Genomic DNA, 23,107 nt, shown 5'->3' with positions numbered 1-23,107 from the left:
TGAAACTTAGATACTTTCCACAGTAATACTTAGAAAAGGATGTAGAGTTACTGTCATGTCAGACACTCATTGCTGCTCATGTGAAGCCCATAACTCACCATGTGGGAAAAGACGTAGAAATGCCTGAAGGAGCATTAAATGAGCAAAAGCAAGTTTAAGCAGTAGGCAGACTGTTCCTGCCACTCTGACACTGAACCCTCTTTCCCTTGAGCTATTTGATGGTTTGTGCTAATCTTTTATTTCAGTCTCATTTCACTTCTCCTGTGTGCCTGACCTTCAACCCTGGCTAGCAAAGGGGATTGAAAAAAAAACTGAGGATGCTCCTTTCTTCTCCCCCACCTTTGCAACTCTCTGAATTACGGTGGTAGAGCAAACCATCTTTCTGTCTGTCTCTTATGTCTGGTTTCTCTTACTTCTCTCTCTGACGTCTGTCAGAGTGCAAGACCTTTGGGGAAACTTACTTTCTTCTCCTCTGTCTTTCTTCAATTCCTGGAACCACAGTGCCTGGAGGGTCCAGGAACTTTTGTAGAAGCCAGACTTAGGAAAAAAGAAGACACAAAGATGTGAAGCAAAAAAAGCTGAACATCCAGGAACATTCTGGGAAAAAAAATTCTTGGCTACATTACACATTCCTCTATGCAAACTTGATATGCCAGGGAGGATGGTTTCCAGCCAGCACTTCATGGTAACTGAGGCCATTTTCATCCTTGAGCAGCAGCATAGCTTAGTGTACCTGGTCCCAAGTTTTGGGATGGACTCCATAGCCAGTCTGTACATATTGCCCATGGCAGCGCTTGCCAGGTGCTTCAGTGGGAGCATGCCCAGCAGAATGGGACTGGCAGCCCCCGGGTGGATGTGTAGGTACTTTTGCCTGTGGAGATCTACAGAGGATGTACAATGCAGCCTCTTTGGCTCAGCCCTCGCATCCATGGAGCATGCAAAATGCCACCAGCACTGTGGAGAATTGGAGCTGCAGAAGGAAATCATCTCATACTGACAGTACACCAAGAAATCCTACTGCTCAGATGTTAATCCTCATGCCTATCCCTCCTCTGTGCAACCTCAGTTAACCTGAACGGGGCATACAGAGGACACCAAAGCAGAGAATATGCTTCCATGAGTGGCTTTCAGCTATTTGGAAAGCTGGTCTGATTACATCTGCTTCCTGTCCATGGAGCACCTGCTTTCCCTCTTCCCCCCTGCTGCACAGGGCAGGCACTAGCCCACTGGGGCAATCCCAGCCGCAGGCTCCCTGCGTGCTTGTGTGTTGCCCTTGGCACAGCTTCAGTAAACCAAGCACTGTCAAGTTCACCGCTAAACCACGTCACAAAGCACCACATCTATACATTTTAAATACCTCCAGGGATGGTGTCTCAAACACTTCCCTGAGCAGCCTGTTCCAGTGCTTGACAACCCTTTGGTGGTAGAAATTTTGCCTAACATCCAATCTAAACCTCTCCTGGCACAACCTGAGGTCATTTCCACTTGTTACTTGGGAGAAGAGATTCACCCTAACCTGGCTACAACCTCCTTTCAGGTAGCTGTAGAGAGATGCCTCCTGCGTTTGATCTCCATACTAATGTCTAACACCAAAGAAAACCCATGCAATTTGTTTTTTGTTTTTCTACAGCTTCAGTTGATGCAGGACATGTTCCTTCTGAGCGAAAGGCTGACACCCACCACAGAGCACAGACAACCTAGTGCTGGCTTTCATCCTTCACTTGCAGGAAGGTGACAAGTCCCCATGAAACAGTTCCAGACGCAGGACTGGCTCTGCAAACACAACCATGGCAAGGCTGGAACCCTCCCCCCCGTCACTGTGGCGGTGTGGGGGGAAATATTTTTTTTCAGGTGTGCTGTAGAAACTCAGAAAGTTCCTCCTGGGGGATGCAAACTTCTCCTCCTGACAGGGAACTAATAACTGCTTGTAAGGGTTTCTGAGCAGCAGTTTTTGTGCAAAATTTTGGCCCATTTATCCCCAGACTTGAAAAATGCACAAGAGAGGCTGCAAAACAGAAGTGGGGATTTTGAGCTAAATACCTGTAGACATATTATGAAGAACACTGGCTTCAGTGCTTGAGAGCAACCAAGCAGAAACTGCTAAGGTAGGAGTAAGGGAGTGAGGAAATTACAAGAGGTAGATGGAGAAAGAAGAAAAAAAGAAAATGTGCAAAGGGAAAATGAGACAATAAAGGGAAGCATGCCAAACAAAGAGGAAGAGATATAAGAATACAGATTTTAAAAAATCTGAGTGGAAAAATAAAAGAAAACAGCTAAAAGCAGAGCAGACAGCCTACTAAAATTCCCAACACTTAAAACCATATAAAATCAAAACATAATGAAAGAGTATTTAAGAAGGCACATATGCAAGTGAGCCTATGTGCACATAACATTTTGATCAGTCCTACAGGTATTTGTGTGCAAATTTTCATCTGTATCCAAAGGAAATTGAATTATTCTTTTCTTGGCAAAAAGCTGCCTGTGTTTCAGGAGAGCAGTTTCATTTATATAAGCAGTTTTTTTTCCTGCCGTGGTTTGCAGCAGAAGACAGGTACTTGAAATTCTGGCAGTGGACAGGCAGCGCCTGGGCTCTCAGCAGAACAGCTCTATCTTTGCCCCTGGGTGTTCTGTGGAGCCCTGTGCCCATGTAGCAGCCGGGGAGGGGCCTGGGGAAGCCTGTTTGTCTACTGTGTCAAAGCCACCTACTGTTCATTCACCAAAAACGGAGTGAGATTGAGGCTGAAAGTGTATGAGAAAGTTGGTTAACCATGAAACAGCTCCTGCCAGATCCATATTCTCGAAAATCAGTACTTTGTTTCCTCCCAGTTTTGCAACAATAAGTGACATATAAGTATAACTAAAAAGAAAAGGGTTTTTTTCCATCTGTTTCTCCATGCTTTTTACTCCTGTAAGCCTCTGCCCAGCTGACCCACCAAAGTCATGTTTTGATACTTTTCCTTCCATCCCAAAGATGAAGTATTTCCTGAAAGAAATACAGGACAACTAGGAAACACATTCTGGGATCAGTCAGGGTGTAACGAAGACTCTGGTTTTTTGGGAGTTCAAAAAAACTCCAGAAACAGGATAGCCAGTATTGTTGCAACTGCCTCTGTGAGTGACACTTGTAGACCCATATCTGTCTGGTAACAGGCTTTTCAGCTAGGGGAGTCACTGCCATTCTCTGCTGGAGATGTGTGATTTGCATGCTTTCCTGGGAGAGCCAGGGGCGTGCGCCCTTCTCCCACTGCAGCCAGATCTGGGGGTTAACAGTGGCCAGGCTTCTCCAACTTCTTCTTGTCACTTTCCCACCAAGTAAAACCTAAGATTAGCTCATGCACTGTCATTAATATTTCACTAGTACTCCCCATTGCAGCAAATGGATGGTTTTGATCAATAATTCATGGCTGGTTGTAGCCTATTAAATTCAAAGTGGGGTGTACACTTTCCTGTTATTTATTTATCATTGCTTTCATTTTACAGGGTTTTTTTTCTCCCTGTTATTTCAATTTTTCACTTGCTTAAATGCCTCTCCTTCAAAGTTCAGACTGCTTGCAGGAAATTAATCTTGTTTCTTCTGACTTTTAAATAAGGCTAAGCTCTCTGTGAGGGCCTGAGATTGAGCCATAAGGAGAACTTCCAGACCCACTCAGTTGCTTCAGTGCAGGAGATCTCTTCGAAACAAATTACTTGGGGAATTTGGTCTGACAGCTCAAAGTTCATCCCCGGCCTCAGAGCTGTCTGTATTTGGTTTCACAGGGATATTTGGCTTCTTTTGCTGAGGGAACGACCTGCTCCAAGACCAGCAATCAATTGTTGCCCTGTCTCCTCCTCTGCCAGTGGGCACTCTTCTTTCAAAGCCCCCTGCACACAAGTTTTGGGGAGTGCAAATCTTTCTGGGTTGATTGCAGGTTGTATCCCCTCATTAGGAGTGGTCTTTTGCTTTGCTTTGTCAAAGCAGCCTACTCACAGCTTATTTGATCTTTGTGGCTCATCTTGATTCACAAATAAGACAGATTGTAGTGAAACTGAAAGAAAGATTTCTTTAGAAGTCTCTAAGACAGGTTTCAGGGTTTAGGGTTTGGAAACTGAAAGCTGCGCAAGCACGTAAAATCATAAACCAGTCTCCCAGCCTAGGTTTAACAGGACATTAGGGTTTGTTCCTGTGCCCAGATCCAGGGAAGGGAATGAGGTTTGGAGGGCTTCTGCTTCTGAGAATTACCCCACCAAAAATATGCTTTTCAGTATGACAGAACTTCTTCCTACATTCTTCTACCTCCAGCTGTGCCAGTATACAAGCCTAGATGTCCTTCCCTGCCCAAGTACAAATGTCTTGTTGCTGATTCATGCTTGAGGCTGCTGTAGTTGCTGCGTGGCAGAGGTTTCCCTGCATTCACACCTTTAGGCATGAGCCATCAGCCTACACCCTACCTTCTCTCTCCTCCTCTCCACACAGCAGCTGTGCAGAGTGCCACGGGGAATGTGGGGGCAGGGAGTTGGTGAGTCCTGGCATGGAGTGTGGTGGCTGCAAGGGGGTCGGAGGACCACATTTCTTAAAGAGGGAGAGTACGGTGGCAGACTCCAGTTGGAGGTGAAGTCCTGGCAGGGGTATGTCTGCCCCACTGCTTCCTGCATGAACATATTTAGACAAAGAGTGAGATGCTCTTGTCGCACCAATTCATGATTCATTCACATATATGATTTCATGATATCATGATTCTATCCCCAACAGACACCAGTATCCATGTTGTGACAGGTTCAATGGGATCTCCAAGCATTCCTTGCATTCTCTAGGCTTTCTCCAGCAGATGTAATGCGGGAAGGAAGTGTAAAAGGTCTTATTTTCACATGCATTTTGCAAAGTCTGAAATCTTTAGTATCCTCTCTCCTGCAGAGATCACAGGTGGTATTTCAGGGTACATTGCTAAAATAGTCCCAGCGGTGGTCAAATTACCAACTTTTACCTGAGTACATGCCATCAGAGTAATGACTCCTGCTTTGCAAAGATTCATTTACCTTTTAACAGCATTTGAATTCTCAGAGTCCATGTTCAGAGGCATTTCAGTACCTAAATCATGTGGCTCCAAGAAGCGTCACTGCCTTTAACAGAAACAAGGACAGGGTCACACAAAATAAAGGTGCAATTCAAATGGCGTCAAAATGTAGTGGGAATTAGATTGAGTCCTCTCTACTTCTTATATAAGGGTAAGGTATTATTTGTTTAAACAAGATCACTTTTAAATTATTTCCATTAATTTTGATTTGCCCTAGTTTTTCATTGACCATGATGTTCCCCTCAAAGGGTTCATTTAAAATTGTGCTGTCATTAAAACAAAGACACTTTGCAAAGTCCACAAGAGTCTTCCATTGTCAGCTTGGAAGATCTGTAATGCAGTGCCTGCTCTGCTCCTTACCAGGCTTTTCCCATCCAGTGTATGTTCTTGGATTGAGGAAATGTCTACAACCTGTGACTATATCTGCAGTGGCAAGGAAGATGTTGCATTATATGAATGTGATTTTGCAAAGTAATGGCTTTTGGAGAAACTCATTTCATGAAGCAGAAGCAGCCTGCAGGAAGGCAAAGGGCTTGGGAGGTTGCAGTGGGCAGTTAAAAATGTGAGAGCCAAGAGGTGGTTGTGCCAGAAAAGGCCACCACAGGAATATGCTTCCCCAGTTCCCATAAGGAAACTGCTCATCTACAGAAGACCCAAACTCCCTTCTCACTTGGGGATCCCCTACAAGCCCCTCAGGGCTGCCAGAACACAATGCTGTCAAGTAAGATCAAGCTGCTATACCTCTCCTTAGGCAGATGCCCCAGATCCTTCAAATGTAATTCCCATTCATTGGTGGAAGTGGGATCAGTGGGTCCTGCATGCTTTTTGGGTTGTCACTTAATAATAATGGCCCATCTTCGCGAACGAAGATTTGGGGAAAGGTCTTTTTACCTTTCCAGCCTGCGCAATGGATTTTTTAGGTGAGACACAGCCTGCGCTGAACTGAGCCCACCCTTTAATCCTAAGGTTCATCTGCCGGGGCCAAGCAAGCTTGGACAATGGCAGTGAGGTCCTCAGGACGTAGGTTTGTTTAGAGTGTCCTTCTCATAGATGGATGGCCACACAGGGCTAACGACCTCCATCAGGCCAGGAGACCGGGGAATCGAACCCGTGGTCGCAGCAGTGAAAGTCCTGCACGCTAACCACTAGGCCACCAGGGGTCTCGGGTTGTCACTTACCTTGCTAAGAAATATCCAAGTTTGATGACAGGAGAACACGGGCAGTTGCCGCCCTTCCCAAGGCTCCCCAAGGCACCGAGGGATGAAGTGGAGGAAGATTAGAGCCCATTGGCAGGTGAGGAGGTGGGACTGAAAGACCTCTGCCACTCAAAGCTGCAGGGCTGACTCAGAGATAGAGGAGAGGAGGAGAAAAGTTGTGGAAGAGTTTGAAGCCTGTGGTGACACGGTCTGGCTGATCTGCAGTGAAGCATGGCTGCATTACATGGGCAGCAGCATGAGTGTGTCAGGGCTTCAAAAGGTACGTGGAAAGAAAAGTCTTTCAGGCACAGGGACAATAAGAGCCAAGGCTTTTGAAGTATTTTAGTGGTGACAACAGAGGGGAAAGGGTTGGTTTTGACCTGTTTAGCTGTGGCTCAGGGGAATGGTCTGTTTATAATTATAGTCCTCTCTCTGCAAGTGATTGGACACAGTGCATGTTAATTTATGATACTTAAATTTTAGACAATCATCTTAGATGTCTTTTTCTAATGTCTTTTTCTGTAACTGGAGGAATACCTCTCTTTTAACTGTTTTACTTTTCATACAAGTAAATCTCAAAGTAGCTGCAGTGGTATTTTTGGCCCTAAGACTGAAGCTTACACTGTAGGTCAAGTGTACTGTTTTTCTAATGTAGGACAGTAATGGACAGTTAACTCAGTATCACAATACATCCTGTCTTAATACCAGCTAGCCTGTTCTTAACCACAAGCATACTTTATGGCAAAATACAAGCTATTTATATTGAAGAGTTACAATTCAACACACTTCTAGGAAATCAATACTATAGTGATAGCCTGCAGTATCCTGCCCTGTTTAAGAAATTACTTTGGAGAGATCATTGTCATAGAATCATACATCGTCAGCGGTACCACAAACAACCATCACACAGGTACAAGTTAACCAGGTGCAGGTAGATGTCAACTATTGCACCATACCACTTAAATGTATTTCAACGCTGCCCAATAAAATAATTACTTGTGTCAAGCTTCAAGGATGAACAGTGCAGAGTTTAAATAGTGTATTGTCATGACAGGACTTCAGCTGGGACTGAAGACTACTTAAGTTAATAATATTTAGTGACACAGCATTATTAGGTGTACACAGTGACATTCCAGTAGGTCTCAAAATGAGGCAGAGAAAGGGATTCATGGTTCACATGGTAAATAGATCAAAATCTTTTTTTTATGTTGGCCTTATAAATCCATCATATCCCTGCTGTCCTTGTATTTCTAAGCTTGTTTGAGCACTTCGTTACCACAGCTGGTGCCTATTGGTATGTGCTGCTATGAATCAGTGCTGATGACACAGTACTGAGCTCAGTCTAGTTGATATGAATATAAAATACCATACAGTACGGTGGAAAATCTGAGTTGCTCACCTACCTTCTGCATAAGCTGTAATAACTCAGGAGAGGATGTTAAGGGTGTTAAGCAAACATCTCTGTTAAGGAAACACCCACCCCTAGTTTTCCTGTGCAAGTAAGATGTAAGATTTAAGGCATACATCCCTTTGGTGCTCTCTTTTCTATCTCAGAAAAGGTATTGCAGCATTTAATAGGATGTCATGGAGACCAACAGAAATAATTAAGGATTTGGATAAGGTCTGTAAGAAAAATGTTGGGGCAAACCATCAAGCTGGTGTAAAATATCCTAGAAAACAAAGAAAAGGAGCTGTGGCACAGGCTATCAAATAATTAAATACCATAGCGGAGGTATTTTTCTAATAGAAGTAAGTAATCAAAAATGCCTGGAACATGTTTCAGTGTATTTCTGAATACAGCAAATGTATATGTGCTTCAAGGGTGGATCTCAACTATGGAGATTTTTTTGTGAGAAGGTTTTCCTGAAGCTCTTTCTATGTTAGCATATAGCTGATGGTTCCAGCTGGTCTAAGGAATTGTGCATGACAGTTTTTTCATTAAAGACATTCAGTTTGGTAGTTTTTTCAGCTGCCTCTTTTCAGAGGTAAAAGTCAGAACAGAAGTTGCTAAAAAAGCTGAAGGATGATTCTTAAGCCTGTGGAAAGTGACAAGAATTTTGCTATTAAGGCAGGGCATTTCTTAAAATCCTATGGGATTGATGAACAACTTTCCTCACTTGATGATGTATTTTCAGATCCGTTAAGGCTTCTGCAATGCTTCATCATCAGGGTTGAAAGACAGTTTGTATTTGCACCTATCAAGCACTTTTACGCTTGACCCTCAGTGTAGCTGGGAAACCTGTCCTTGAAATCTGTGTCAGTCACAAGGTCGTGTGAGGCGTGCCGTGTCCTTTTAAGGCTCTCTTGTTCAATAAAGGCTTGGACAAACTGTAGAGAGACAGCAGGATGGTCCTGGGCTGGAGCACAACAAATCAGAGAAGAGGCAGAAAGGGCTCAACTTGTTCAGCCTGGAGAGCAGAGGGCTGAGGGTTCTTCTTGGTGTCTACACCTACCTAATCAGAGGTTATAGAGAAGATGGAGCCAGCCTTTTGTCAGCATTGCACACTGAGAATGAAAGACCACAAGTTGCATCAAAGGAAATTCCAACTACACGCATGGAAAAAAAGTTTTCACAGTGAGGACAGTCAAACTTTGGCAGAGGTTGCCCAGAGATGTTGAAGAGTTTCCATCCCTGATGACACTGTCCCAGGGACCCCAGCCTGGCTTTGCAGCCAGCCCTGCCTTGAGCATGAGGTGGGACTGCAGACCTTGCTGTTACACATTTCAACCACGGCTGCTTTTATCAGCATTTTGTGTGCGTGTGCACACATGCATGTCTTAGTGAGTGAGAACAGAACTGAGAGGAAGTGGTACACGCCAGTGGACCTATGGTAGGAGTAATGAGGTTAGAGACTGCTAAATTTCCTTATAAAGACAAATCTATGACACTATGATGTTTTGTCACCAGCCACTTCCCACTCTAGACTCAGTCTTGGGCTCATAGTCTTGGGATTGACTAGTTGCTCTGCAGAAAAGCAAGAATTTCCTGATCACGCAGTGACCTATTTCGACATACGACTTTGCAGTTCCTCAACTGTACAAGAAGTTTGGTTTTGTAAGAAGTTCTTCCTTTTCTGTTGGATTTGCAGCTGTTGAGGTGTTTGTTGCTCTGGCAGTTTGGACCCACTGCTTAGCCCAGGAGGTAAGATCACAGAATCTATTGGTTTTTTGGCAAGTTGCCCTCACTGAGCTTACGAGCAGTTTAACTGCACAGGAAATTGTGGTCACCATGAAAAACAGTGCATGTTCTGTATTAGCGTGAAGCATTTTCCAGTAGTCTTGTGCATGGCATTTCTACTGACCTTCAGGAAAGTGTTTGATGGATTTAATCGGGCAAAGTGGTTTTTGGCTGAATAGAATAGTAGTCTTTGACTTGGCATTGACTTGGCAGGGCATGATAAAGTCAGAAACTATTACTTAGATTGCAGAGCAGATCCCTGTAAGAAAGTAATTCTAATTCCAGTGATCAAAAACACGGATTCATACAGATAATGCATTTTGGCTCATAATGTTTACAATGTAATCTGCTGGCTGTTAGGATATTTATATCAGGCTTTGTAAAAGTAATTTTATTTTCCAGAGGATAAATAAAACTAATTCATTATGGAGTCTGATTGTAGTAGGGACTTCTGCTTTTAAAACAGTGATATGGAGCGGTCCTAACATTATATTTGCCTTTTAAGATCTTGACTGTTAAAGCTGGTCAGGCTTGTCCCTTGTCACCTCTGGGATTTCCGCTCAGGCTGCAGATTATGATTTGGATATGCCTACAGATATTTTAGGTGGTAGTGTGGTGAGTAGCAGTCTATAGGCATAACTTTTTGCTCTGTAACAGCAGTAGCCTTGCTGTTTTTGTCATATGGCGGTTTCATCAGCACATGGATTTGTGTGCTGACCCAATGGGACCTCAGGTCTTTGCTATAACAGCCAAAGTCAAAGGCAAGGTTGGCTGACTGATGTCTTTCTGAAGATGATCTCTAGAAAATGCAGCTCAGCAGGTTGCTGTTTGATCATCTTGATAAAAGCAATTCACACCCTGAAGCCTCTTCTGTAGAGGAACTCCAGTATATATCACCTTTCTGCTGTGTGACAGGAGCAGTTTGGCCTCCTGAGATGGGGACAGAGGTTCTGCAGAAGGTCAGAGATGCAGCTGGGGAAGCTCTTCTGAGTAGATAGGAGATGTGGAAACCCCCTCTATGGTGGGAAACTCCATTGGGAAGGGTTGCTAGAGTCAGAAGGGAGTGGGAAGTACCCGGCTGCTTGCTGGTAACAAGAGCAGGAGTTTCTGCTTCAATCCTGACCATGAGTTCCAGATTTACTTAGCTCAGAAGCTGAAGACAGCACTTACTCTATAGGTCTAAAAAGGGATGCATTATATAGGTCTAAAAAGGGATGCATTATATTACTGGTTTTGAATCTGCTTCTTCAACTGAAACTGAGTAACACTTTGGACTGAATACTATTATGGTTATAAAATGTTTGAGAGTCTATATGAAGCTCATTTTACTAAACAAATCTAGTGGTGTTTCTTCTCCCCCCTTGCTCACAGAACCTGCCACATACTCCATTGTCTTGTATTTTGCTACCAAACTTTTTAATCCTGTTCCCTTCCAATTTCAATCATGAGCAGTTCAAAATGCAGCTCTGTAGCATGAAGGAGAGTAATCTGACAGAAAACCTACCATGAAGTCATCACCATATGTTTTTTATAAAGTACGAAAGAATTTTAGAAAGAGCTTGAGTAAAGGGCAAGTAAGGAGATGGGGGAGTTCAGGCGAGTAAAGTGCATTGAGAAATGTAGCTGATTTTCATACTCTTAGCCCTTTCATGCAAAACAGCAGACTTCAGAGAAATGCTGATACATAACATAAAATATTTATGAAAATGAAAAATATTTAGGGAAAAATCTGAAACAGTATTTAGGTGCTGCAAGATGAAACACGGAACTCTGCTTTGGTTGCTCTGTGCATTTTTACAGTTTTCAAAGGAAAGCTGTAGGACAAGAAATAAATCCCTCCCCCTGAGTGAAACAAGTGGGATGTCCTGGACATGGAGGCAGCGTCCACGGGGAGGAGAGTGGCATGTGACAGGCATGAGAGCCCAGTGGCAGGGCTCAGTGACCATGCCATAAAGCCAAATCATTCTTCAGTGGAAGGGGGCTCAGGAGGACTGTGCCTCCCAGTGCTCCAGGTCCTTCTTCGGTTCCCTGTTGCACACTTAGAGACATTACAGCTCCCAACACGGCACCATTGCAGGATGGGGGCCCAAGCAGCAGGACAGCTGGTAAGGGGGGCTATGTTCGGACATGCTCTCCATTTTCAGGTCTGGTTCTGTGGGTGTAAGGGCCTGGTCGTTGCTGAAATCAGTGAAGTGTCCTGCAGAGCTGAGGACGGACTACAATTCCCGGCATGGGAGCGACAGAAGCAAATTCATAAATCCATGTGGAATAAGTCAAATGCAAATATATGTTTGTATCTAAAAATCTCCTTTTTACAGCTGGAACATGTTTTTAAATATTTTCCGTGCACAGAGGAACTGTTTTCCTGCAAACGAGCTGGAAACACAGGTCCTCTTCTCCTTTTCTTGTATCAGGCTTCCACAGGACATCTGGGACTGAGTCAGTACTTTGTGACCTGACCTCCCGCCATAAGACTGCAGTATTCAGGAATAGGAAGAGAAGATTTTATCTATCTGTCCAGGGTTTTGTGCCCATCTGCCACCCCAGTTGTGATGGGGCAGTGGTGAGGTAGCTTCTCACACCCATAGCCAAAGCAGCCCCTGCAGATAAAACTGGGCGGGGCAGTACTTTCCATACCAAATGGGACATCTGCTGAACGACTGAAGCTGTTTGTCAATTTGGCTTGGTTTGAAAACCAGCATTGGAGAATAAAATTAATAAAAACAACTGGACAGCATTTGAAAATCAAAATATTCCTTTATCTGTGGAAAAATGTTTTCACTTTAAAGCTAGCTAGTTTGTGTTGGTAAAGGGATAGAAAGATAAGTGACCAACAAAAAATGTAGTATACTGGATCTTATTTTTTTAAGAAAAATTCTACAGACTCTGTTAAATAATAATATGTACATATATACTGTCTCCCTATTAGGATGCATATGACAGATAAAAGACACATAAGGAGAGTACTTATAGTTTCACAGCTCTGCTTTCTCAATGTTTTAATTTCCTTGAAGGATTAGCCTTCCCTACCACTGGAAAGAGACCTCCATCTCTCTCCAAACTCTGTGGATTTTCCCCTCCTAAGCTCTGTTGACTGGGTTTGATTTAGGACTCAGGCATCACATTGACAAATAAGGTCCTTTATAAAATGGAACATTAGGAAAATAACTCATGGACATCACCATGTTGCTTTCTGAACAGTGATAAATGTCTTTTCTCTGTGGTTTTTTTTTCAAATTGTATACAAAATAAAATAGGTGAAGTGCAACAGTTTAATAATTCCAGTGCCTGTACACATGGTGAGATTTGCTGTTGCAGACACCAATCTTTTAAAAAGCCTTTGAGGCAAATATTGTAATTTATTGTGAATCTTTATAATGTACCAGGGAGGAAGTATTTGCCATAACTTCAGAAAGACTCCTCTGTGTTTTGTATGCTGATTAAACAGAAGATCCCACCCAAATTGAAAGTCCTGTGATACAAGTCACACATTGCTAATTGAGTCAAGTATGTTTCTGTCGACTTTAGGATTTAAAATTTAGCTCAGCATCTTTGAGGAAATTTATAAAATACTTTTATTCATTTATAGCTACTTAAGAAGGGAAAGTGTCATACCTCTAAGTGCACAACTTGAAAAATTAACTTTTCTTAATGAGCAACAACACATGTTTGAAGATGTTGCAGTTTGTGCTTAAATGATTTTCAAAGTTGTTGTGTAACAAATGTGTCTAATTGACATGTGGTTCACAATCAGATGGTATTTGCTGATACTGTCAGCCATGGCGGGTAGCTGATTAGCTGGAGACTAACTCACTGGCAAGGAAGAGACATATGGATTTTAGTTTTTATCTCACATCATTAGCAGAAAAAAAAGCTATCACAAAAAATGTCCACTCAATCTGCGTGGAAGCTGTGACAAACAAGAATAAAGGACACTGTTCGTTTGTCTAAGATGCTTGGATATCCCAGAGCTATTGCTGCAAATAATCATTTGCAGCTTCAAACCGGCTGTAAGGCTTGGGAAATTTAGCTTTAAACCTACTGTCCTACTGTGCTGTGGCTGCACTATGGATCGCCCTGCTAGACCAGGGATGTAAGCACATTATTTTGATCAGAATTGTAAGAAAACCAACAGATAAGAAATATATGAGAGACAAGCATGATAATAGCAAATATTCTGAGACTGTGAAGTTTAATTGGGACATAAACTATTCTGGATTATACAAAAGAACCTGTTTGGCTGACTGCCTACAAGATGGCTTTGCTTGCTACATTTTTGTTGAAGGATTTTGCTGATAAGCACAAGATGAAACTTCAAATTGAGGAACTTCTAGGCCACACTGCTGTGGTTGTAGCATTGATTCTTCTTTCAACATGAGATCCACTGAGTAATTTCTCTTTTTCTCAGCCTTTTGTGCCAACGAAAATGGCAAAAACTTCTCTCCAGAACAAAAATATGAGAGCCTAACTCAAAAATCTTTTCTTGTCTCTTCCTCAGCCCTTCCACACTGTAGAAAACCAGCTGAGACATGTTTTGTGAACAGAAATGCATATGAATATATGGACTTATGTGTAGTACCTTGTGAGAGAAAGGTAGAGGGAAATTTTTCTGGGGAGGAATATCTTATCAGGGATATTCTGATGAGTGAACAGGAATGGGCAGGTACACAATGGTGCAATAAATATGGGACGAAGATTGAATAAGATCAAGATACTCCCTTTTCCCTTATATTTTTCTGGCCTATGGGATGCTTCACATCACAAGAATTTCTGCACAATTCTGAGGCCCCTTCTCTTAATCCTGCCTGCTGGTGGAATGATCCAGAGCAGGATGTGTGTTGGGGGAGGATTGCTGGGGGTGCCCCTTTGATATTAGCTAGGAGGGAAAGTCTAATGCAGACAAGAGCTAGGAAAGTATTCCCCAACCCTTACAGAAAGCTGACCATTGGAAACTGGATTTGTGGATGAGACAAGAAAGAGAAAAGGAACTAGAGCTGTGAGCTCTGATAAAATAAAAGGCAGAGTTTTGTGTGAGGAGGGAGGCAGTCTTACACAACTCTAACAGCTGTGTTTTGCAACAGTGAGTGCCTCTTATTTCATCACTTTCAGAAAAAAATAAGCAAGTTTGAAGAGAAGATAGCAGAAGTAACAGGGAAATTTATATATGACAGGGAACATGTGTTGTGTCACTCCCAGCAGCTAGAGAGATTGTCATAGAATTAACAAAGTTAGGGTACATTAACAAAACAAAGCCCTGACAGTATAAAGTGCATAAATATTAGTAGTTAATTCAACTTTCTTGGCACCAAATTCTCAGTTAAGTTGTTCCTGACTAAATGTGTTCATGAAATGTAATGTTGTCCCATGAAATTTGCTTTTTTGCTTTGGGAAAAGGTACAACTTTATGTCTAGCTGTAAAGTGCCATTTCACATCTTCAAGGTTTTCATTGCCTTGCTTGCAATAAAGCTTAAATACCAGAGAAGTGGAGGAAAATATGAAACAAGGTAACTATTTAATACAACTCTTGGAAAACCTTGAGGTTATAATGGCTTTGTCATTTATTATTTATATTGCATGGTGGGTGCACACTTTGCCAAGCAATGCATAACCAGGCTGCTTCTCAGACTATGGCTTCAAAATTGAAAAGAAATGAAAGAACGTCAATATCACTGTGTTTCAATTTAGCAATAACATTCAGGTATTAGGATTATTTTAGCTCTTCCTTTATATTCCAGTCTGAAAATAGTTTGTTATTAGATCTCTTAAAACATCAGTGTGATCATAGGTTCTTCTGAGGACAAGGTCAAACAAAAGGAGGCTTTACAGCACGGCTATAACATTAGTTTGGAAATGATGGCAGGGAAGGGAGTGCTTTGTTAGAGGCTCTTTTGATATCAGTTTGTTACAATTCTCAGCATCTTAGGTGAGATCATTTTCCCTTTTTTTTACATTGATCTGTAACTCAGTAGTCTTCTGAGGAGGAAAGAGTACATGTGCACAATTTTACTTTTTGCTTTTGCAATAGTGGGTTTATGCTGTTTGGCAAACAAGAAGGAAGTGTCTCTTCCAGGCAGTGTGTAATCTGGATGTCCTGAAGCCATCTGAGTCTCAGAGTGCCTCAGGGAGTGTTTTATTTTTCTTCTGAATGTTTATTACCTTCCATTTCTTTCTTGTTGGCAGTTCCACTGTCTTTCTTGCTCTGACCTGGAGAGCTGTCTTCCTCTCCTCAGCATCCTGTCTCAGCATCCAAGGATGTGCTGATTTTCACCTCATTCTCTCCAAGGAACTTCAGTTCTTTCACTGATCTTCCATCACACCAAATTCAAGATCCTTCCTCCCAGCTGCTGCTGATCTTCAATATCTCATTTGTGCTGATAGCTAAGCTGTTTGCATTCAGTCCTTATTAAACTCCCTCTGTGTTGCCATGCCTCTCCCCTGCCCAGCTTTTTTCTTTGCTTCTTGCCGTACATCACTGGGCTCAAAGCCATCTCCTGGGTCTCACCAGCTGATTTTCCCTTTGCGTCTCCCTCAGGTAGCTCCTCAACAACTATTGTCTTCAAGGTAGCTTTTTCAACTTGTTCATATTGCTCATCATTTACACATATTCTCTTCTGCTCTTATCTTCTGCATTTTTTTCTCTGCATCTGTCTTGTCATATTGATTTGGCAAATGGTTTGGAGCAGAGCAGTGCACCATGTGCTTGCAATGCCTTGTGGGTTGTCAGTAATTGGGCTACTCACCCAGGATTGTTGGATGCCCTCTCGATGGGATGCCCAAAGTATTTTCAGTTTGCACTGAGGATGGTGAAGTGCTGTAAGTGATTGCCCCTAGGAGCAAATGGCTCTGCTTTTGGCTGATAAAATCAGAAGGAAAATATTGAGCCTGACCTCTCACAGCATTATCCAGAAGCATTTTACATTTCTGTGTGTCTAAGTATCATCATTTAATGATGTAAGCAAAATAAGCATTTTATATACTGAAAAGTAGGTTTTTGAAAGCGGATTTTCTCCTTTATGTCATTTTCTCCTTTAAAGCTTTAGACTTTTAATCTCTTGATTTCCTCGTGTTTTGTCTTTACTACTTGAACAATTTAAAAAATGACAGTGATTTTTAATTGGAAATAACTCTGAAACCTTTAATCTAAAAATTCTGGGTTTGATTAATTGAGTGTAAATTGAAGGGCTTTCACATGCTTGACAAGGGGGTTGGCAGAGGTCTTCTGGCTGCTGATGAGTCTAGAAGATCTGGAGTGAAGATATTAAACTTTTTCCCTGCTTTTATTGCATTCCCTTGCTGAAAATGGCATTAGAGATAACCCTGAAACTACATAGAGGTGGTGGCTATAAAGGGATTTTTTTTTGGTTTGGATTTTACGTGGCATTATGTGGTATGGATTTTTTCTGTTGGTATGGACTTTACGTACTGTGGTAAGCACCAGTGTCAAACCCTCAGAGAGATAATGGGTTATGATGCATTTGACCTGCCAAAATAGCTGTGCAGGTGGCAGCAGGGTGCCTGTCCAAATCTCACAGCTGCAAAAAGAGAGTGGGGTATTAGTCAGCAATACCCAGTGATGTTAGATGCTGGAGCTGACAGGCTGAAATCAAGAGATAATAGGGGGCTGAAAATGTAGAAGAAACTCAGTTGTGTGTTGGAGCAGGCAGTGACAATCCTTCTGCTGCCTGAGTACAAATACTCCTCAGCTGATCAAGGACCTATTCTAGTTCTCGGTGTAGAGATGCATCTGGTTGCTCAGCCAAGCGTAGTTACCTTTACAATGGAGTAGATAATACTGACCTAAAAATCATGTCAAGAGGGGTCATTACAGCAAAGCCCTTCATCCTATTATTATTAGTAGTATAAATGCCCACATATGCAAACAGATGTACTATTAATAAGATTCTCTGTATTTAACAGATCACTTATCAGAGGCCACAACTTCTTATGCAATCAAGAAGAGTCCATATTATGTTGGTGATAATTTTTCCTCAAGGTCGCTTTGCAAAAGTAATATTATAGGCAACAACCTGTGGTGTTTCTTACCCATTAAGCCTAGAACAGTCTTAATGCTATCAAAAGTTGTATGGCAAATTATATTGCTTGATCAAGTGACTGGACTAGAAGAGATGATCTTGCAGCGGAATATGGATTTTCTTGCTGATAGTGTAAGAATTTCATGTGTCCACGTGCATTTTATAATCCACAATTTGCAAAAACACACAGCAGGCAACAAAATAGATTGATAGTGAGGCATCAGAGGCAGGAAAGATGCTAGGATGATGGAGGAAGACTATGGATCTAATTTTACCCTACTATACATAACCCACATTGCTAGCGTATCAGAGGGATTTTTGAAGGTAATCCTTTAAAGAATGGTGGGTAGAACCACTTTTAATATTGTATTTCAATAGCAATCATCAGCTCCATTTTGCTGAAAACTGCACATGCGTTTTCATGCCACAAGAGCGATGGTATTGTGGATTCTTCTGCATTTCTCTACTTGTGAAGGTTGGAGTGAACAAATGGATTTTTCACTGCTGTCCTTATCCTAAAACCACAGTGACTAGGCAGAAAAAGTGTGCATAATGCTAGAGGGAGACAACTGACAAGAAGCTAATCACATGAGATTGCCTTTGGGCTATTTCAAAGCTATGTCCATAGTGGTTTTCACAGATACACGGAATCAATGCATGAGTTCAGGAGAGCATTGAATCTGAAGCCCAGACAGGCTGTACCTAAATCTGCCTTTTTTTTAAGAGGGCTATAGCAAACCTGTATTTTTTTTTCTTATTTTGCAATATTAATTTTAGTCTGGGAATGGGGTATTTCTGATTTTTTTCCCCCTCTCATTTGAACACTGTAGCTACAGCAACCACTTCCCAAGATCAACTCAGGTTTCTATGCCATTCTATTTAAATAGTTGCTTGGTTAATTAATAGTTAAAGAGACATAGGACACTAGAGTCATTCTCACAAATATAGAATAATAGATAGTCTGTCTCCTGAATAGTTTCCTCATGAATAGATGCAAGGGACAGTAGGTGCATGAAAAAGCAAAGGGTTATAATGTGCATCTTCTGGCAGTGTATTTAAAGATGTGATACAAGGAAGTAAACTCTCCTATTCTGATTATTAAGAAAGCTATCTAGAAAGTGAAAGTCCAATCCTTTCTCCTGCTTTATATCTTTGATGAGAGAAAAGGCAGGAAAACTCCTTCCAGCCACACATTCCCAAAGCTACCCAATCTCAGGCACTTAGATACCTTGGGAGGAAAGTCCTTAAAAGAAGTAGCTGACTTCTGGGAAGCCAGACCTGGTGCTCTGAACACCTTGTGAAGGAGCTTCTCTCCAACCCTCCACCTTGTAAAGGTGACCCAGCCTCCTCATTAGGTCAGCAGTGCAAAGGTAAGCAGTGCAAATATCCCCTGGTGCTCTCACTCCAACCCAGAGCCCTGGGAAGCACCCAGGGCTGCTGCTTCTCTGCCAGCACTACCAAAGAAATTCATTGTGAATTGTGTTTCCAAGGGGGAATAGCAAGAGCCAGCATAATTTGGTTTGCTTTCTCCTTGAGAAGCAAAAGTTTGCAGAGGTAGGATTTAATTCCAATTAAATTAGATAAATAAAACTGTTGGGATTTTGAGCAGGGCCTGGCAAAACAACAAGAGGGACATGGATTTGTATTTTAAGTACACAGGATTTTACCCCTTCACTTGATTTCAGGATACAGAGAGGAGCTGGGTTTTCAGCTATGGGGAGCTGCTCTGGGACTTGGAAAATCCAAGTGAAAACCTCTCTTTTGCATCACAGCTGCAAATCCAAAAAGCACCAATTAAAAAGAAGTGTTTTCCTCTTGCAGACCTGCCACTCAGAGAAATAAAAAATGGCGTCAACAGCACACTTCTCAGAGGAGGAGATGGGAGAGCTACAGGAGGCTTTCAGCAAAGTCGGTGAGTACAGAGAACAGGAAAGACACGGCTGAAGTGTGAGGCCATAGCAAGCTCTTTTGTCATGTACTGACCAGCTGTGAAGAAATGGAGTTTGCTCCAGCACTGATCTGCTGTGTCACAGCAACCACAGAAAGTCTTTTTCCTGCCACTGCAGGTCTCACAGATGAAACCACAGTAGCACGCTGCCGAGCAATGTCCTCTTACCAGAGGAGGATGTTGGGCTCCAGCGGGGTTTGCTAAGAATATTGTTAATTTCTGACGAATTATTCGGAAGGCAAAAAGGTTGTATTTTAATGTGAATTGAGTACTCCCTATGGGAAGGAAGAGTATGGAGAAGACAAATGCGCAAATGGCTAAAAAATTTATAATGCCTTTACAATGATCTTTCAAACCCCATATATTTTAATATGTGTTTCCTTTCCAAACCTTTAAAGGTCTCATCTGATTTGTCTCTTTCAAAGTCACATCACACAGACCCATCACTGTCTACCCAAATTCCAAGAAAAGTTCTTCTCACAGCTCACTTAACTTTTATTAGCAGATCTATCAGCCTTGCTGGATTATGCATTAATCAGTTGTTAGGTGGTGGTTGTTTGATTTCTGAGCGCGCAGTAGTCTAGGCTGGCAATCTTAAAAATCTGGTCTCTGTGAGTGTCCCATACACCGAATGCACTGACAAGACAAATCATAGAATACTAGCATGGTTTGCATTGGAAGGGAACTTAAAGATGATCTCGTTCCAACTCCCTTGCCATGTGCAGGGATACCTTTCACTAGTCCAGGTTGCTCAGGTTGCTCACCCAAAATGCTAGAAAGCGGCTCTCATTCCTCTCCTAGACATTTCCCTCTCCAAGTCGAGATCCTTTTGTTGTATGACTTCAGAAATGGGTAGGATATTCTTTGCAATCTGTATTAATCCATGCTACTGATGTTGAGAGCTGAGTGCCTTTTCACAGCATGCAACAAGTGACTCAAACTGCAACTTACTATGCAGGAAATCAGCATGCACTTCTTTGAAATCACCTCAGCCTGCAGGCTGGTGGAAAAAAACTGTAAAAAAAGAAACACACAGATATATAAAAGCCAAATATGAAAACTATATGTACATATATCTATGTACATAACCATAATGTTTTAACAGAAACTCTCCATGTGATAAACTCAGTTTGCATTTTTATCTGTGGATTTTTTCGTAAACTAGTGGAGAAAAAAGGACTGTGTAACCTGTGCTTATGATCTTCTCATAAAATACTACCCCAGATCTTGCAGGAAGCTCAGCACAACTATTTATGTTAGCACCATCACAAAGAAACATCCAAGTTTGTATTTTGAGGATGACCATATGCAGTTCCAAGCCTCTCAATTTATTACTTCTGATGATATTATATGCAGAAAACAGGCCAAAATCAGAAGTTATATAACAAATGCACATGTATATTGCATCAACTTCTTTAGCTGTTCTGTAAAAAGGATGATTCCTCTATAAATCATCTTTGTCTGTATGTACATCTTGGAAAGGCAGTTATATCCATTTAAACCCAGCTTTGTTAAGTTATTACTATATGGCAAAAAAAATATAAATTCATCACTATGAGTTTTTGTTTTTTAAAAGGTGATTGTAATTTTTTCTTGAGGGTGAATGACACCAAAGCAGTTGAAAATACCAGATTTTGAGACAATAGATCTTTATATGTAAACTACCTTTCCTTGGGCAAAATAAAAACAACAGCCTTTATATGCAGAAAATTTCATTTGGGTGATGTAAAATGTAAAATTTGCTTTAATTTTTGCAGATATCAATGGGGATGGCTTCATCGATGCCAATGAGTTAACAGAAGTGTTAAAGGCAGCCAATCTCCCTCTCCCAGGATATAAAGCCAGAGAACTCATTCAGAATCTGACAACCACAGGGAATGGCAGGATCAGTTTTGATGAATTTATTTCAGTAAGTAAGATGTTATTTATTTCAGTAAGTAAAATGCCAGGTGGGGTACTCAAGGCAGCCCCCAGGTCACAGCAGAGGCACAAGCGTAGGGTCTCATGGGCACCTCGTTAATCTGAGGAGTCTCCTCATTGAAAAAGTTGAAAGCAGAAGGTAACCAAACTAGAAATCCTACAATTAACTGGGACAAGTTACATGAACGCAGCTGCTTATTTCATTTTGTATGTTTCAGTTTGGCTGATGCAGCAAGATAAAGTTCTTCAGTTACAAGTTGCAAAAAGATTATGTTCTGGCTAGATGATTACAAAAAGTTTGAGCAGATTGAAACTGAAAACTTTATGAGGCATTTTTCTTTTTTCTGGTCTGAACTGGGTCAAAAGCAAACACTAAAATAGTAGAATTTCCCTTGGGATGGAGAAGCAGGTTTTTACTTGCCCTTTCTTAAAACCCAAACTGCTCTCCTCCAAAGCAACATTTCTGTTATTTAGCCAATTCTTGTTCACTGCTTTGAAAGCATAAAAGCTGTGCATAATCCTGTTGTACCACAGCAGATACACAGACTGTACACAGAAACCCATTGAAAAATACTCAAGCTGTCCTTCCCTATTTATGAAGCAGAGAGAATGTGTCTCCTGTCCCAAGAGCTCACTGTTTTAGCTTGGTTTAATTCTCTAAAATTTTAAAATTGTCTCTCATGCTTGAAAGATTTTCCAAAACCTGAAGAGTGATGATGTTGCCAAGTCATTCCGAAAACAAATCAACAAGAAGGAGGGGATCTGTGCTATTGGTGGGACATCCGAGCAGTCCAGTGCTGGCACACAACACTCTTACTCAGGTAGGTACAGCTGTCCTGTGTTGATAGCAATAAGTGAGGCCTCAGAGATCACGTGCACCTTATCTCAGTGCAAGCCCAGGTGCTCTGGCCTCAGTGATCTTTGATGGCTGCTCAGTCAAGGCTGGCGTGTGCCAAAGAGCTGTGAAGGTGACAAAGCACCAGAGCAGGGTCTTTGTCAAAAGTAACTTGAGGCAGTTTACTGGGTTGGTCACAGCTGTGGCTACAGGAGGAAGCTCCAGCCTATTTATCTTCCATTACTTTAAATACACTGCAGTCCTGCTGGAGCTGCAGCAGCACAGAGACTGGCCCGTTGATGTCCTGCTCACCAGTGAGGGAAGACACAGGTTCCTCGCTGTTTCTAACCCATTTCCTCATACATTTTACCAGTAGTCTGTCAGTTATTCTGTAAACTCAGATAGTTCCTGACTTTTTTTCTGTAGAGGGCACAACACCATCAGGGCTCTTATCCCAGCCTGTTTCTCCAAGCTGAAAGTTTAGGGCAGCCATGGTTGCTTCTGTTGCTGCCTGGGCACAGCTCACACTGAAGCAGCTCCACAGGGAGGAGATCCTACTCTTGACTGTCTTCTTCAGGGGCAAGAGTGGGGGACTGACTCTCTCCAGGGCAAGGAGAACAGAGGATGCTTCCTGTGATGTTTCCATCCACCTGAGCACAGCCATTTCCTTCTCTGAGCTACTGGGGCAGTGTGAGCTCTTGCTGGTACAGGACACCTATGCTACAGCCCTGTTGAACTACAGGCAACATTTGCCCATTACCCTCTGAATGCTCCTTGTCAGAGTCCAATCCTGGCAAATCTAGATATTCCACATGAAGAGAGCGTAATGTACAGTACAGAATTGATTATTTGAAGCTATGTGGGATTTCTATTTAGTGGAGTGATACAACAATGCATTCAAAATATTGGTCAATCCAATCTAGATATTCCACATGAAGAGGGTGT

The 23,107-nt window shown here is 42.0% G+C and overlaps 1 protein-coding gene across 2 annotated transcripts in view; it reads left to right on the top strand.

Moving 5' to 3' along the window:
• Positions 1 to 23,107, top strand: part of LCP1 (lymphocyte cytosolic protein 1) — a 49,432-nt gene that overhangs the window by 9,118 nt on the left and 17,207 nt on the right. Inside the window, exons 1-4 of one of the 2 annotated variants that reach the window (XM_027674349.1) lie at positions 9,172 to 9,389; positions 19,281 to 19,371; positions 21,165 to 21,316; positions 22,019 to 22,148. In XM_027674349.1, the coding sequence (XP_027530150.1) occupies positions 19,305 to 19,371; positions 21,165 to 21,316; positions 22,019 to 22,148 (349 nt within the window). In that variant the 5' untranslated portion in view covers positions 9,172 to 9,389; positions 19,281 to 19,304. Of the gene's footprint in view, positions 1 to 9,171; positions 9,390 to 19,280; positions 19,372 to 21,164; positions 21,317 to 22,018; positions 22,149 to 23,107 lie in introns of those variants that run through there. The other variant, XM_027674350.1, reaches the window with a different exon arrangement.

This window comes from Neopelma chrysocephalum, unplaced genomic scaffold (assembly GCF_003984885.1).
Source record: "Neopelma chrysocephalum unplaced genomic scaffold, ASM398488v2 Primary Assembly neopelma1_25, whole genome shotgun sequence".
Lineage (NCBI taxonomy): Eukaryota > Metazoa > Chordata > Aves > Passeriformes > Pipridae > Neopelma > Neopelma chrysocephalum.
The sequence above is the reverse complement of the archived record's forward strand: the minus strand, read 5'-3'. Positions and strand labels throughout refer to the sequence as shown.